The 14346-nt window shown below is 35.4% G+C and overlaps 1 protein-coding gene across 2 annotated transcripts; it reads left to right on the top strand.

Annotated features, from left to right (window-relative positions):
- Window positions 1–8811: 8811 nt before the first annotated feature.
- On the top strand, window positions 8812–12052 carry LOC103959499 (transcription factor bHLH113). Of its 2 annotated transcripts, none has more exons than XM_048576276.1 (5): window positions 8812–9328; window positions 9424–9565; window positions 9715–9777; window positions 9912–10025; window positions 11433–12052. In XM_048576276.1, the coding sequence occupies exons 1-5, from the start codon at window positions 8996–8998 to the stop codon at window positions 11570–11572; spliced, it is 792 nt and encodes a 263-aa protein (XP_048432233.1). In that variant the 5' UTR covers window positions 8812–8995; the 3' UTR covers window positions 11573–12052. The 2 variants fall into 2 exon arrangements, with proteins under 2 accessions (XP_048432233.1, XP_009370127.2); XM_009371852.3 differs by having other exon boundaries at window positions 8820–9328; window positions 9424–9531.
- The last annotated feature ends 2294 nt before the right edge of the window (window positions 12053–14346 follow it).

The following is a 14346-nucleotide window of genomic DNA, read 5'->3' as shown; positions in this document are numbered from 1 at the left end:
TGCTCCATTTGCATACACCACATTCCAGCTCAGTTTTGCTCCAAAAGCTCCCAATTGCATCATTTCATGTAATATGTCCTTTAAACCTGAAAACACATGAAAGTAGCTTAAAAGACTACTTTAACGAATAAAACATAACAAAAATGCATAAGAACTAGCTAACTAAGGCGCATAAATATGCTCCTATCATAGACTCAAAGAATGTGAAACTAAACGTTAAAACACTAAGACAAACCAAAAGACTCAAAATGCTTTAAAAACACAAACTAAATTGATTTCTAACTAAATTGAACAATAAAGTAAAGGGAGATTGGATTTGGACGACTTTAAACTAAAATGGATACTTGGAAATAAAACAAATTGTAAATACGGATTTGACGGAAATGAATGGATGGGAAACTAGCTAAGGGGTTCATCTCCACATATGTTATACTTGCATACAAAACGATGTCTAATTGCTTTTCAATAAATTATGAATTCTCAACGCCTCGGGTTAATTAGGTCCGCTTAAATTAACCGTCAAGTTTTCCTTAAGTTAATGAATTGGATGATTGCATACGACAATCCAAAGCATTCCTCACAAGTTCCCTACATGAATTGCATAATAGAGATACAAGCAAGAATCATTAAGCATCATGAAAACTATAAGTGTTGACGAGGCATTCGTTACTATGATTGCACGAAACTTATGCCAAGAATATGTTTAACGCGATTGTTTATAAGCAACCTCCACTACTTGTGAATATAAGTTCATAACTATTACGTGAAACTCACTTATATTCTAGCGTCAAATTCATGCATGAAAATTAAGCGTTCATTCTTAATAAACATACATAAATAGGTTATCAATCAAACAGTTAAACAAATTGAATTCACAACTTATGAAACGTAATTAAAAGTAATCAAATCATATTACAAACATAAACATAGTTTCGAATCACCCCCTAGCTAAAGGGGGTTTATTTCCTCATACGTACAAAACAAAGAGAATTGAAATTAAACATTGAAATCAAAGAAACGCCTAAACATTCCAACAACTCAAACGTGAATTGTATGAACGTTTAGGCACTCTTCTCTTCCTCTTTATTGTAGCATAAGGTCTAGGGATAGTTGGTTGGGGGGATGGAAGTGTTGGGGAATTATGGAAATGGATGAGGAGTGGTGGAAATGGAAGATGGTTTTTGGATTCTAAGGGAGAGAAACTCACGGCTAAGGAAGTGTTTGTGGTGTGTTGTGTTGTGAATGAGATGAGATGATTTTTGAATGAATGAATGCAAGGGTATTTATAGGAGGAGTGGAGATGTATATGGCTATTTGTTTAAGGTGTTTGTGGTTGCAATGATGAAGAATTGCATGTGGAAATAAAAGGGAAAATGTGGTGAAATGATGAAGTAGGAAGGTGGAAATGCATGTGACTTGTTTGTGGAATAAAGAATGAATGGTGGAATGATGAAGAGTTGCATAAAGAATGCATGTAGGGTTAGCTAGGTTGGCTTTGTTTGGGTGCATGTGTGTTAATGGTGGTTTTGCATGTGAATTGATGGATTGTTTTTGATGGAATGGATGGTTCTTTGCATGGCTTTTGAAGTGATTGTGGGCTTTGGAATTGGAAGGAAATGCATGGCCTTGGGGTTGGTTTAAGAGAGAATGGGCTAGGCCCTTTGTTTTATGTCCAAAATGAATACAAGGCCTTCAAATTCGTCCAACACTTTGGCTCCAATCATATGTTATCCATTCCAAGCCCAATTTTGCTCCAAAATGCTCCAATATGCATCTTTTTGCTTCCTTAGCCATATGAACCTAAAAACACACGAAAATGGCTTAAACTACTAAAACAACTATGAATTAACAACATAGATGCACGAAAACAAGCTAAGTAAGTCGCCTAAATATGCTCCTATCAAGAGTAAAACCCTAACACCATGGTCGGCCCCTCCTCCTATAAATACCTCCATTTGTACCAAATTTCAGTAAGCTTTCGTTACCCCTAAACACTTACTTTTTTCAGAGAAACTAACATAAGCGTCGGAGATCCATAGGCCTAACCCCCCCCCCTCATCCCTCACCTCGTGGACACATGAGGCTTAGGCCTTCGGTTAAAGGTTTTGATTGTTTTGTAGGTGCATTTTCATCAAGACTGAAGATGGCAGAAATTTGCATCGACATCGATATCCGTGAAAATATCGATGCACAAATTTATGGAAATATCGACTACTATATTGAATATCGATATCGGTTGCTTTTGGTGGAAATTGTGGAAACTTAAAATTGAAACTTTAGGGAATGGGAAACATTGGTTTGGACGAAATATAAAAGTTTCTTGGATATTTAACCAATATGTCGAAAATATCGACGAAATCTGTCGATTTTAGTCTAATCTTAAGAGACTTCACTCCCATTTCCATATCTTTTCTGATTTTTTAGATATTTCCACAGAAATGTCGACAACGGTGAATAAATTTCAAACACTAGTTATTATAGATTTGCTGAAAGATTTCAAAAAATAATTCCTAAAGAGAAAAATTTATGCACCTTACGAGCTATGTGATGGAGACCTTGTTTTGGAACCTATTTTGGCTCCTCTATTTAAATTAGGATGTGTGCAAGTATATCATTTGACCTATTTGCTTCACAGCTGCAGTTAATTACTTCATCATTATGCTTGATGGTTTACCGAAATTGGCTTCTTCATTGGAGGTTGGTACCACAATGTTTGACAATGGTAAAGCCAAAATTCCACATCATTTTTCTATTCTATTTACTACAATTATATCTTGTGGAGACAAAAACTTTAGACAATACTAGGCTTTTTAACCAAAATGGTCCCTAAGATTTGCATAATACATTACTTTGATCCCTGAGATTGAAAATCAATAGAAATGGTCCCTGAGATTGTCCACCATTCATTATTTTAGTCATTCCTTTTAAAAACTTCATTAAGTGTCTCTGAACTCTTTGCTGAAAGTTTGGGCAATTTTCAAAGCTTCGTAACTCAATCGTTTCTTAACCAAATTCAACCCATAATATATCAAAATAAAGATAAGAAAGTGTAAAACAAGATTATACCTATTTGGAAGACTAATGGTTGCCGGAGATGGCCAGAAAATAGCCTGAAAGGTGACTGGTTTGCAGGAAAACTGGAAAACTCGCTGAAAACTGGATAAACTTTAAATGTTCAAACTTCTTCAATACTCAACAAAATTGAGTGATTCAAAAACACAAATCATACTTCTCGACAAGACAAAGAGTACCTTTCTCGATGGCTAACTCGCCTTGGTTTGGTCGGACAGCAGCTCAACAGTGGCTAACTCGAGACCAAGATAGCCATTTTCGAGCCATTTTTCGGCCAAAACACAGTGAGTTAGCCATTGAGAAAGGTACCATTCTCTTTTTCTCATCAAGAAGTATGATTTTCGTTTTTGAATCAGTTGATTTTGTTGAGTATTGAAGAAGTTATGAACGTTTAAAGTTTACCCAGTTTCTGGTGAGTTTTCCAGTTGCGGACCAGTCACCTTTCAGGCTATTTTTCGGCCATCTTCGGCAACCATTGGCCCCCAAATAGGTATAATCTTGTTCTACACTTTCCTATCTTCATTTTGATATATTATGGGTTGAATTTGGTTAAGAAATGATTGAGTTATGCAGCTTTGAAAATTGCCCAAACTTCCAGCTAAAAGCTCCGAGACACTTAACGGAGTTTTTAACGGAAAAACCAAAATAATGGGTGGTGGACAATCTTAGGGACCATTTCTATTGATTTTCAATCTCAATGACCAAAGTGATATGTTATGCAAATCTCAAGGACAATTTTGGCTAAAAAGCCAACAATACTATATGGCATAATGAGTCGCTTTTATACTATATATTTTCCCCTATTCTTGGTATATTTTAGTAATTATTTTGATGAGATTTTGATGCATTGTTATGTATTTTCAATGTAGGACATGCGAATCCATTTTGGGCATAAAGTAATCAGGTGGTGGAATTTTTTAGTGATTCAAATTGGAGCGGGTTCGTGAGTCTGTCAAGAAGGTTGTATCAAAATTCATAATTTTATCCCGAAGCATCTGATCATGGTGAATTAATTTATGCCCAGCAGATTGGGCTGCAAAGCTTATTCACGACTTTTGGGCTGGAAGATGATGGATTTTGGACTTGGGCTCTTCTTGGAACTTGAAGATGAGGTCCTAATCTTTAATTCAAGTCATTTTGGGCCTTTTTTGCAGCCTTGAAGGTCTAGAAACATGGCTATTTTTCTGCTAGATAGATTTACTTATCAAATTTAGATTGTGTTTTAAGTTATCCATTTGCTATTATATTTCCTATTTTTAGAAGATCCTTTTTAGCAAGGATTTTAATTGTAGTAGTATAAATAAGGTTATTTAGTCATTAGGGTTCTCGACGCAACATAATTGAGAGAACTTAGCAAAGCTTTGGAGAATTTCAGACTTTTTACCTACAAGGTGTTTTCAATCCTTTTTCTAGTTAATGATATTTTTCTTTAGTTTTTATTATGATTATGTGTAACTAGTCCTTTTGCTAGGGCGAGGCGATGTGCCTTAGCACGAAATGTGATTTTATTAATTTGGTTATGAATGGATGCATGTTTGCTTTGAATTATTGATCACCATGTTTAAACTATCTAGTTGTCTTAGTGATTCATGACTATTAGGGTATTTAGACAAGTAATTTAATGCAATTTATGTTCGAACATCACCTTAAAATTGAGGAGGGCCTCTTGTGATTAATAATTGTAAGTTCACTTGAGGCGAACATTACGCTCTTAAGGGTTGCATGGTTTTTCAAAAGGTTGCATGGCTTTGCATGTTTATATTTGATCTGAACATCACAGACGAATTACATGTTAGATATATGTTTTTAATTGAACATCGCGAGGAAAATATGTATTAGAAATACCTAACCTTCAAAGCATGTACTGTGGAAATTCATAAGTAATTGATAAAATTGCATGGAATTGTTAGTGGCGATAGCGGAACTCTAGTGTTTAAATTGCTTTCTAAAACCTTTTTCTTTTGTTTTCTTTACATTTCTGATTTATTTATATTGTTTTTATTTAAATTCGTTTTTATTATTTTAGGTCATATAATCAACAGTTTTCAAACTTTGTTTTCAAATAATTAATTAAGATTTGGGTTTTACACAAATTATTCAATCAATTCATGTCGAGAACGACCTTACTTGAGTTATTAACAATTACTTTATTCTTTTGCAAGTATTTTTATCCCTATTTTTGTAGTTGGTAAAAATCGTATCACGGCACTATCTATCCGATGGCACTATCTATCCAACACTTTCTATGCATGGACAGCTGGTTGCTCTTAGGAAAGGATATATATAACTTGGTCGATTCATATATTCGATCACGGAGACCAGTACAGCCAGTATTTGTAAAAAGGATAAAATAAACATCAAATTAAACGGGTAAAGAAGTTGCCTGGGCAAAAATAAGGCCATGCTATTAATCTTTGGCTTTTGCACACTTCACGTGAGGACCAATATAAGATTGGTTAATCCAAGTTCATGAAATAAAGGAGGTATCTGCCATTTACTTTAGCAGATGAAGATTAACTTCCAGGCAGGAAGGATCGATTAGTTTGTCTGACCCTAGCTCTGGAAAAGGGCTGAGAAGAAATTGCTAAATACACGATGTGGGCTATAGGCATGTAGTTGTAAACAACTGATATCACGTAAATTTCTTAGTCATTTTTGTCTTGTACAGTTTTTTCGTTGGAGCAGCTCGTTGGTTGGAGAATTCTTTTTCCAAAAACTGCCCGGTGTTCAAGGAGTACTCCATGTGTCATAAAATAAGTGGAGGGACACGAAAAAAATATATCATTTCATCTCTTGTATTATGACATATGGAATACCGCTTGAATAACCGGTACTTGAAAAAGGCTCTAGGTTGGTTGCCCCATAAAAATAACTATTTGGTGCGGCCCTACTTAGCCTAGCCCATTATATTTGTTAGGCAATCAACAAGGGCCCGTTTATTCAGACAAGCAAGAGCTCTTTTTGTTTTTGTGGAAGGTTTTGAGACGATGATCACTGATTGGCGGGTCGGAAGTTGAGAAATGGAGAAAGCATTGAAAATCTACGCGGAAGTTCTAAGATTGGTGAGGAGGTTGCCAAAGGACTCTCAACCTTACTACGCCAAGTACGCCCGCAAGAACTTCATCAATTACAGAGAGGTTGAGGCGAACGACGACCAAGCCCTCCATGAGCTCTTCCTCAAGGCCTACAATCACCTGGGTTCTCAACAAGGTACACACATTTGTCTTTCGTGTTTTTTTTTTTTTTTTTTTTTTTTTTTTCCTGTTTTCGACGCTTTCATGTGTGTTTCTGGTGAACCCAATTGGGGTTTCTTTCGATTGCAATACTCAGTGGACGAATCTGCAGCCGATAAGTTGAAGAAAATATGCTTCGTTTAGCACGCGTACGTGTACGATGTAATGCCCGAAAGGGTTTTTAACCACTTCATTTGAAGTTTGGGTTTCTCGTTTTGGTTGTTTGACATGCAAGTTATGTCCTGATGATGTTTTAATTTACTGTTTGAACTGAGTTTTGTAACAAAATGATAATAATTATACCAACAATAAAAAAGTCTATTACTTTAGAGATCGTTTGGATATACTTTCAAAACTAAAAGAATGTTTGGTGAAAATGTTTTTGGAACCAATTTTTAATAAAAATGCAAGTAAATCTTGGAAGAAGCACATTGCAAAAAGTAAGGTTTTAAAAATCATTATACGCTAGGCACGGATTTATGTAAATTTATTATATATCTTATAAATAAGTGTCTATTTATACCTAAAAAAAAACTATACTTGTATGGATAATAAAATAATGATAAAATGCAAAAATAGAAGTAGAAGAATGCACAAATTATATACATCCAAAACATTCAATATTTAAAAAACAGTAAGCATAATCATGATGAGGAGGATTTGGATGATAAACTGAATTCTTCTTGTTCATGAATCATGATCTTTGTATTGGATTAGACATAGACTAAATTATTTAACCTTATTGTATCAAGTTTATTTCTTTTCCTTGTATGTATCCCCTCAAAAGTGTTCCAATTCGTTTCACTATTGGATGAATTTGTAGTAAATCCATCATTTGCAAATTAGGTACACCATTTCTATAAGTATACCACCATGAAACCAAAAAAGAAAAAAGCACACAATTAATAATATATATATATATATATATATATATATATATATATATATAAGAACCGCCTAGGACCACCTAAGTGATGCCTAACTCTCCGTCTAGGAGCCACCTAGGGCCTCCTAGGTTCCAGTCGATTTTTCCAAACGCATTGCCCAAAATCAGGATAGGGCTCCACCACCTAGCGCCTAGGCGACCACCTAGACTGATTTTTGAAGTGCTTTTGAAACTCAAAAATATTTTCTCGAAAAACATTTTCAATCATTTTAAAAGCATTTCTAAACAAACCTTTAGTTAAAATGGCTATGCTTGTTCATCAAGTAATTGCACAGATGCTCTATGCAAATTGTTGGAGAGTATTTAACCATTAGAGATGCTCTATGCAATTTTAACATACAATATAATGCATTTGTTGAAAACCTATCTATGGTTGCCAATTTTGGCATCATGGAAACACTAGTTTAAGTATTTCTTTATCTAGTTAGAGTTGCCTTATGTAAGTAGCTATGTCACAAGGTAAAGAAATGCTTCTGTAATCACACATGTGACTCTAACCAACTCTTAGTGCAACAGTACCATACTTTTTACATACGAGAATATGTTCAGAATTTGAATTGAGTAAGTGATTCAGATTCAACTGTTAAACTCTTTTAAAACTTCAATGCACAATAACTCTAAAAATTTCAATGGACAATCAACCGTTGAACTCATATGTACATGACATACATGCACTCCAATATTCAACATTTGTACGTATATGTAAATCTAAGAGCAAGTCCACCGGAGGGTATAGCCCGGTGGAAAGGGGACCAAAAAAACCCAATAGCCAGCCTTTCTTGCTCCAGCCCGTGCGGGCAATTAGGCTAGGGGTGGGCCCGTGAGAGACAGGAGGCAGGAATCAACGGCCCGAGTGTCTGAGGGCGCTGATGCATCCTGACGTTAGCCACATTAACAAATTAATTAAAAAAAATGTAAAAAAATTAATTAAAAAAATGTATAGAATTAATAAAAAAATGTAAAAAAATTAATCCGGAATTAAAAAAAATTGATTTAATTTTTCTATAAATATATTATCATTATCTTCCACCTTACACCAAATTTTATATTTTCTCAAATACTTTGGGTTGTAATTTCTTATTTAATGACACGTGGCGCAACGAGACAGATTAAAAATCCTATCTAAAATTACAAATAAAATTATATTTTATTATTTTATAAAATAAAAATATTAATTTAGAAATAAAGATGCAAAATATAATTACTGTTTATTAAAGATAATCAAAGGAATTTAGTAAGCAGTTGCCTGAGGGCCTTCCACCACTGGAAGTTCTCTAAGATGACATCGGTTATGTATATATATGGAGGGGAGTCATGGGCGAAGCTGGTCCATTGGCTTGTAATGCTCTCTGAGCCTCTGACCTGAAGCTCTGACAAAGGTGACGAAAGACGAAACGTTTGAGAGTTTTGGGGTCAGGCAACACCGCGTTGGAGCTCGAAACCACGGTTTTCTCGGGCCCGGTGGGTTTGACTAAGAGTCCCCGAAAACCAAAGCAACTCCCCTCCCTTCCTCTAGGCCCACCCATCCCCTCTCTTTCCCTCTCTCTCTCTCTCTCTACAGTGTAGACACTCTCACTCACAACCATAAAGCAATAGAACAAAAACAGAGCACCCTCTCTCTCTGCCTCTCTCTTATCAACAAGAAGCTTCCGTTGTTTTCTCCTAAAACCCCCTTTGTCACTCTCTCCCTCTCTAACTTTCTCTCACTAAAAAGCTCAAAGCTTTTGGGTTCGGTGGGGCTGAAATGAAAATGGCGGAAAATGGTGCGTTCGAGGGGGATCATTTGGCGGTAACAGAGGGCCCTGGTTTCTCTCAGCTACTCTTCCCGGCTGACGAAGTCGTGAACCTTGCCGTGGACTCCGACCAGACCTTTAACTACACCCGCCCGTCTACTTATCCCACCCAGATTAAGCCACCCAAAATCCTCTGCTTCGGAAACTACGACCAAACCCACGGAAACGGCGTGGAAATTGGGTTTTTGGAAACCGCCAAGAAATCGGCCGCCGCATGCAGCGAGTCCTCATCCGTTTCTTCCACCGGCACCGCCAGCATCAACGCCTTGCCCAAGTCCAACAATGTCAGTTATTAATCCTTTTTTTTTCTTATAATTTTGATTCGAATTTGTTTTCAAAATTTTCTGACTTTTTTAATTTTTTTTTTGTTTCTTGGCAGAAAAGGCAAAGGGGTTCGGCTCCGATCAGCAGCACAGCTACTCCTCCAATCCAGAGAGCCGCTAAAAGGGCGAAATCCGAGAATCCCACATCGGCCGGCAACGGAAAGGTCCGACCCTTCAACAAAAACAGAACTCCAAAAAGTCATCTACATCTCTCTCTCTCTCTCTCTCCCCTCAAAACCCACTCTCTGCATGCTCTGCTCTCTCTCCCTCTCTCTTCCGTTTCTGCAAAGCAGAACAACTCCCTCTGTGATTTTACACATGGGTTCTGATTTTCTGCAAATTTACAGAGGAAAGAGAAGCTTGGAGAACGAATCACAGCGCTGCAGCAGCTCGTTTCACCATACGGCAAGGTGAAATTGCAAAACGCCAAATCAACCAACCCCAGTTACATTTTTTTCAACCATATTTTTGTAAAATTCACCTAAAAATCTGAATTTTTTTTTTTTTTGTTCTTCTGGGAAATTGGACAATTGAGTGTCTGCAGACGGACACGGCATCGGTGCTTCACGAAGCGATGGGATACATCAGATTTCTGCAGGAACAGGTTCAGGTGCTGTGCTCGCCTTACCTTCAACGCCTGCCTCCTTTACCTGTTCATGTAAGTACCAACCAAACGCACATCTCACTTTCACGTTTTCATTTTTATTTTATATTATGTGTATTTCCACGTCATCTTTTGACGGACGTGTACTTGGACGGTAGTCTTAGTGTGGGACCCACAGTGATAGTGACTTCACTGACTTTGGTCAAGTCATGGTAAATTTTAGTCAAAGGAGTGACTGCCAAAATTGCCATAATTCTTTCGATTTTTCTCATTTTAGAAAAGATAAGGTCATCTTTAATCGAATGATTCGGATGATCAGAAGGTCGAAAATAATTCAAAAATTATCTTCAATCAAGAGCCATGCCAAAGAACTAATGGGTCTAACTGGATAAAAAAAGGCCAAAGGGCCAACGGGACAGTTCAAATAAACTAGCCAACCGGACCAAAATTCAAATTGCAATGGCCAGCTAATTAGTATCAGCTAGGTTTTTTTTATTTTTTTTTAACAAAATTTGTTTAAAAAATTGTAATTTTGTTTTCCTATAACTTCTAAACTATTAAACATTAAATAACATTAAGTAACATGAAACAACATAAAAATTATACACCATAAAAATAAAATATTTAACAACATAAAATTTAAACAGCATTTTAAAAACATCTAACAACATAAAACTTAAACACCTACTTCATGCTTCTTTTGGCCCAAAGATTTGAATTTAAGTTGTAGTTTTAAAATAATAAATTATGTTTTATCCTATGGTCCTTTAGCTTTTGATTGGAAATGATTTTTTGTGACAGGGCTAAAACAAGTTCTATGCCCTTTGGCCCTCTGTTGAAATTGGTAAGAAATATTAATTTCTTGAAGGGCTAGAGGGTCAAAACGAGTCATTTGACCAGCTTTCGATTGGAGATGGTCTAAGTCAGAAGACTAAATTTTTTTAATTAAATTTACAAATTATATGATGTGATTTTAATAAAAAAAATTAACATGTTAATATTTAAATAATAATTTAACTATCAACAACTATAACCATTAAAACTTGACATAACTCTGTTGCAACTTAATTTCAAGTACCTAATCTCGCTCGAAGAATCGTGTTCTAAAGACTGACACCCGTGCACATGAATCCCATGCGGATATCAAGTTATACAAATAAGGATTGAATAAAGGAACTCTTGAACGTTTGGTGACCTCAGATGTGTCGATATCAACGGTAACTCATCATTTTAGAGAATCATTTCTTCAAATACGAAGAAAGATGTAGGGTCTAATGAGGCTAGTACAAAGCATTTACTCATGGGTAGGGCAAGCTCTTGACGAAAATTGAACATTGGACCAAAATTGGAACTAGAAGTAAATGGGAAGGGTAAAATGAAATATAGATAGAATTGCATTGACCATTTGTGAATTGTGGCCCCTTCATGTTGGTCACTTGTTTGCGTGTTTGAAATGTTTAGGGTGGAGAGGTGAAACAAGAAGGAAGAAGAAGCGAGCTGAGGAGCCAAGGACTATGCCTGGTCCCAATGGAGTACACAACGCATGCGGGGAACAGCAACGGTGCGGACTTTTGGTCACCGGCCATGGCCAACATTTATGATGTGTCATCTCCATCAACCAAATATTGAATGGAAGACTAGTAGAAACTAGAAAGAAACAAGTATGTATAGCTTATGCTAGTTAAGCTAGTCGGTAACTTGTCTTTTGTACATGGTCGGTGGCCTAGTGAGAGTGAGAGTGCTCGTTTTGGTATTTTACAGGCCTATGATATGACATGTTAAGTTTTGAGTAGAAAGATGAAAAGGAGAAAGACACAGGAAGAAGAGGAAAAGAGAAAAGGGGGGAAGCAGGGAAATTGAAAAATCACATGGATTCTGGATGGTAGTGGCTTTTTAGAGTTTAGGGAGGAAAGTTAAGAGTTGTAGGTGTGAGAAGGGTTTTTGTTTTTTCGGAATTGTGGAATCGTGGAAAAGAAAAGAAAGTGGAAACAGGAGGAAAATGTGGCTAGTTTATGGCATGTCTTACACCTGTAAATATCCTTGGGTTTACCAATTAGTAATCACCAATGCTATCTGGTGTAGATTTCTTTTCGCAGTTGTTGATTGCTTTTTCAGACACAAATAGCAAATTAGAGCATCTCTTTGGATGTCAAGATCTTAGGTGAACTGACATTGTGTATGTTTGACATCAAAAGTTTATCCAACCAGCTAACTAAATTTGAAAGCTTTGTGATTAAAGCATCTTCAAATGAAATGTCAAACTCTTAGGTGGAATGTTACTGTACATATTTGACATCAAAGTCTCTTCAATCGAAGTGTTGTTTGCTGACTATTTGAAGACTTTATGATTTGGAGTCAAATTTTGACATCAATGTCAAATTTATTTTTAACTCATTTTAATAGGGAGTCCCTTATTCCACTAACATTTCAACCAATAAAAATTTTGTTTCAACATTTTTTTAATAGATTCAACCATTAAAAAGTTCTATTTAAATAATAAAATAACATTTGACAATTCGGTTAGAGAAGTGCAAATTTGACATAAAATTTCAGATTGCTATATCAATCATCAATTGTAATTTGACATTTTCTTTAGAGATTCAGTCTTAAGAGTCAAATTTGATATCAATATGTATATACACGTATGGGTTTTCTTTCCATCACAACACACATACCTACACGAAACTAACTCCCCAACCCATAGAGAAAACGTACAAAGCTTTTCTTACATCACTTGTAAACTTTTATCCTTTTAAACATCCTTTGTGAACTTTTATCCTTTTCAACATCCTTTGATCTTTTGTATATCAACAAAAGAGCAAGAGTACATATTCAAACAATTCTCAAAGAGAAGATTAGTATAAATTTATACGAGAATTAACAAGACTGTGAAGAAGTAAAAGCTTTTTCTTAGTGTTATTAAACACCCCACATTTACTAGAAATGATAAAGAAGTTTGGCATAATATATTAGCAGCAAGTAATAATACTTTAGAGAATTTGAGAGAAGAAAGAAGAAAGAGAGCATCTAAGAAATCAGTTAGCAATAACATTAAACAAAGGTAAGACTTTAATTTATGATAGATTACCTTAATTTAGAAATTAGTGAACAACAAAAGAGAAAAATTACGCTAGACCAATGTAGTTTAGTTTGTTATTTTCCATTAAGAAAGTATAACCATATTTTGCATAGTTAAGAAAATTCTCAAGCAAATACTATTATAAATCTTATTATTAGTCAAGTTGAAAATATAAAATTAGAAAATAATAAGCATAATAATTTATTAAACTAGTTATTAGATTATTTTCAAAAAAAATTTGTAAATATTCAAAGATTTCCTAATAAGAAATAAAAGAGCTCTTTAATATTATAGATAGTAAGCCAAACAAGTAGAAATTAGATCACTAGAGAAAATTAAGCAACTAAAATTAGAAGATAAAAAAAATTAATTGATAAAAAAAATTAATTAGTAAAAAAAATAGCAACTGAGCAAGTAGATAAATTACATAATAAAATAAATAGACTATTAGTTTGATGACCGATTCCCAAAACAATAGAAATATATTCAAGCTTTGAAACAAATTAGTAAATTAGATAAATAACTAGTTGGTTTAATAGATTTTGCATCATAAATAGCCAGTAGTAATATTCCAATTAAACAAAATAATTTAATCATCCAAATTTATCCGAAAATTATATCAAGTTGAATTGAAGAAAAATAGACTGACAAAGGGAGTGTGATAAATCTGAAAATGACTGCCTACATATCTCCGAAAAGATGAATCAAATCACTGATGTAGTTCAAGAAAGATAATATAATGTAATAATTGTCATTGGGGATCAACTTTGACAAGTAGCTCATGGTGAGGCGAGAAGGAGATTAGTTCTCCAAGGACTTGTCTACACATAGTTGGGGGCATTTTAGCATAGTATCGTTTGAGCTCGGCGGTGTTCCATTGTTTGGTGGTCAGAATTCCATCCATACATTCCAAGTTGTAAGTTCCTTTGCCTTCTACTCCCACAATCTTGTAGGGGCTTTCCTAATTTGCTCCGAGCTTGCCTTTTAGGTATTTTAGTGTTCTCGAAGACTTCTCTTAGAGCTAGATCCCCAACCTAAAGGTTTCGAGGCTTGACGCCCTTGTTGTAGTAAGACCTAATCTGTTATTGTTAGGCTGCAAATCAGAAGCACATTCTCGACACTCTTTCGCGAAGTCAAGATCAAACTTCAAAATTCCGCCACTTTCTAGGGTAGTCCGTTCTTCGGTGTATAGGTTGGGCGTCACAGTAACTTGGAATAGGATGACAACTTTTGTTCCATAGGCCATAAAGAACGAGGTTTCTTCGATTGCTTTTCTACTGGTTGTTCAATATGCTC

Source organism: the organism of the source record quoted next, unplaced genomic scaffold (genome assembly GCF_019419815.1).
Source record: "Pyrus x bretschneideri cultivar Hongxiangsu unplaced genomic scaffold, Pyrus_bretschneideri_v1 Contig89, whole genome shotgun sequence".
NCBI classification, from domain to species: Eukaryota; Viridiplantae; Streptophyta; class Magnoliopsida; order Rosales; family Rosaceae; genus Pyrus; species Pyrus x bretschneideri.
This window is presented reverse-complemented; position numbering and strand designations above follow the sequence as displayed.